The 2,152-nt window shown below is 33.8% G+C and overlaps 1 protein-coding gene across 1 annotated transcript in view; it reads left to right on the top strand.

Annotated features, from left to right (window-relative positions):
• LOC107557822 (von Willebrand factor A domain-containing protein 7-like) overlaps positions 1-2,152 on the top strand; it is a 26,683-nt gene that overhangs the window by 18,408 nt on the left and 6,123 nt on the right. The window contains exons 10-11 of the mRNA XM_016241373.1: positions 1,441-1,647; positions 1,773-1,899. Of these exons, the coding sequence (XP_016096859.1) occupies positions 1,441-1,647; positions 1,773-1,899 (334 nt within the window). The remainder of the gene's footprint in view (positions 1-1,440; positions 1,648-1,772; positions 1,900-2,152) is intronic.

Raw genomic sequence — 2,152 nt, 5'->3', positions numbered from 1 at the left:
TAGTTTCTCATAATAATGACTTAGTTTCTCGAAATAATGACTTATTTTCTCATAATAATGACTTATTTTCTCATAATAATGACTTAGTTTCTCATAATAATGACTTATTTTCTCATGTCATTTTTTTTAAATAAAAAAAAAACGAATCCAAAAAAAATAAATAAATAAATACACATCTATAAATTAAGTTTATATGTGTAATGGCTTTCATTTCTTCATAAAATGCCTGGATTTCTTAACTGAAATATTAGTCTGGAATGTTTGAAGCCATAACTATCTGGCAGAGTAACTATTACACAAAAGACTACATACAGATAATTTATCTGAAATCGTTATTTAATGACAGACTATAGCATTATACACTTTAGATTACAGAACAAAGCAATGTTAGCGGTGTTCCTGCATGGCTTTGACCAACAGATGGCGCTAGCGTGCTGACACTCTTGCGTTGCGCAGGCGTCTAGTGAGTGTTTTGTTTTGTTTTTTGGATTAGGTTAAGTCATTATTATGAGAAAGTTTCTCATTATTACGAGAAACTAAGTCAGTATTTCGAGAAAGTTTCTCATTATAACGAGAAACTAAGTCATTATTATGAGAAAATAAGTCATTATTTCGAGAAACTAAGTCATTATTACGAGAAAGTTTCTCATTATAACGAGATACTAAGTCATAATTTTGAGAAAGTTTTTCATTAATATGACTTACTGAATTATATTTTTTTATTCAGTGGCGGAAACGGGCTTCCATACATAACAGATTGTAATTTTGGTGCAAAAAATCGCCTCAACACTCACATTAGTATACTACTCTTCAGTATATCATTAAACAGGATATTCCTTGACTCATAAATAAACAGGGGAAAACAAATAATTTTAAAAAGAAAATACTTGTTCATTTATCAAAACAATATAATATAAACAGATCGAACCGTGTTCCCTTATAATAATCAAATTGACCTCTGTACACTGCTGACCCTTTAACCAACCTTTAAACCTACCCATACCACCAAACCTGTCCCTAACCTTACCCGTATCACACCTCAATAGCAGCTAAAGTGTTGTGCATTAACACAAGCTTTTAATCATTTTATAACATCTGTTCAAATCATTTGTAGATTTTCAATAAGTGCTTGATCAAATGGAATTGAAAGTTTAATGACATTTGTAAGTATTTTAACTTACATAAAATAATGATTTGTTTGAACATTATCTGTTTAATAAGTTTATTGGCAAACACTAACAAGCACATTATCTCATGTTTCTAACTCTTTGAATATATATTAACTAATGATCCATTAAGCATTATATAATGTTTGTTAATGATTTATTAATGAAAGTTATTATAAAGTGTTGCCCAGTTGCCTACAGTATGTAGAGAAGGCAACTCAAGGTTTTGGAACAGAGCCACTGTTTTCATTCATCTAATCTCGGTACATGCTAGGTGAACTTTTTGCTTACTGAAGATCTAAGACTCACAGGAAGAGGAAGAGGGATGAGAAAGAGGAAACGAAGAGAATCTTTATCTCTTGGTAGATTCTCTCTGTATTCCTCTCTTTCTTCTTTGTCTGGAGGAATGACTATCTTCACTACAAAAAAAGACATCCGCAATGTGTCAGCCATTGTGGAAGACACCACCACCTCCAGCAAGGTACAGTCAACTGGAAACAAAAGAGGACCAAAAGACCATAGTGTCTGCCTGTTTTAAGAATTAAATTGTCTTGTCAGGACTGTGGATACAGGATTCTGCATGACCATGTTTCTTTCTCTGAATAGGTGACTCTGCTTCACACAGAGAGTGAATCAGATTCATCAAACTCCTTCAGAGTGGATAAAGCTGTGACGAAAGTGATGCTGCACATCACTGGTCAGCTCACATATTGTGAGCTTGTCAGTCCCTCAGGTACCCATACTTACGCAGAGAACTTTTGCTAGAAGCATACAATCAATCCATCCATCCATCCAAGCCACAACACAGTCAGCTTTCGTTGCCACTAGTTCTTTGATGTCCGCTTGGTGTGTCACAGCCTTTAATAACCATTCAAAAAGGCCCAAATCTTCATGTACTTTGCTTGTGGAATGATCTTCTTGACTTTGAGCAGCTTAGTTCTTCTCTTACTTCATAAAAACACCTAAAGACAGAAATATCCCTTGAG

The sequence above is a fragment of the Sinocyclocheilus grahami genome, unplaced genomic scaffold (assembly GCF_001515645.1).
Source record: "Sinocyclocheilus grahami isolate Dianchi unplaced genomic scaffold, SAMN03320097.WGS_v1.1 scaffold621.1, whole genome shotgun sequence".
In the NCBI taxonomy this organism is placed as follows: Eukaryota; Metazoa; Chordata; class Actinopteri; order Cypriniformes; family Cyprinidae; genus Sinocyclocheilus; species Sinocyclocheilus grahami.
The sequence above is the reverse complement of the archived record's forward strand: the minus strand, read 5'-3'. Positions and strand labels throughout refer to the sequence as shown.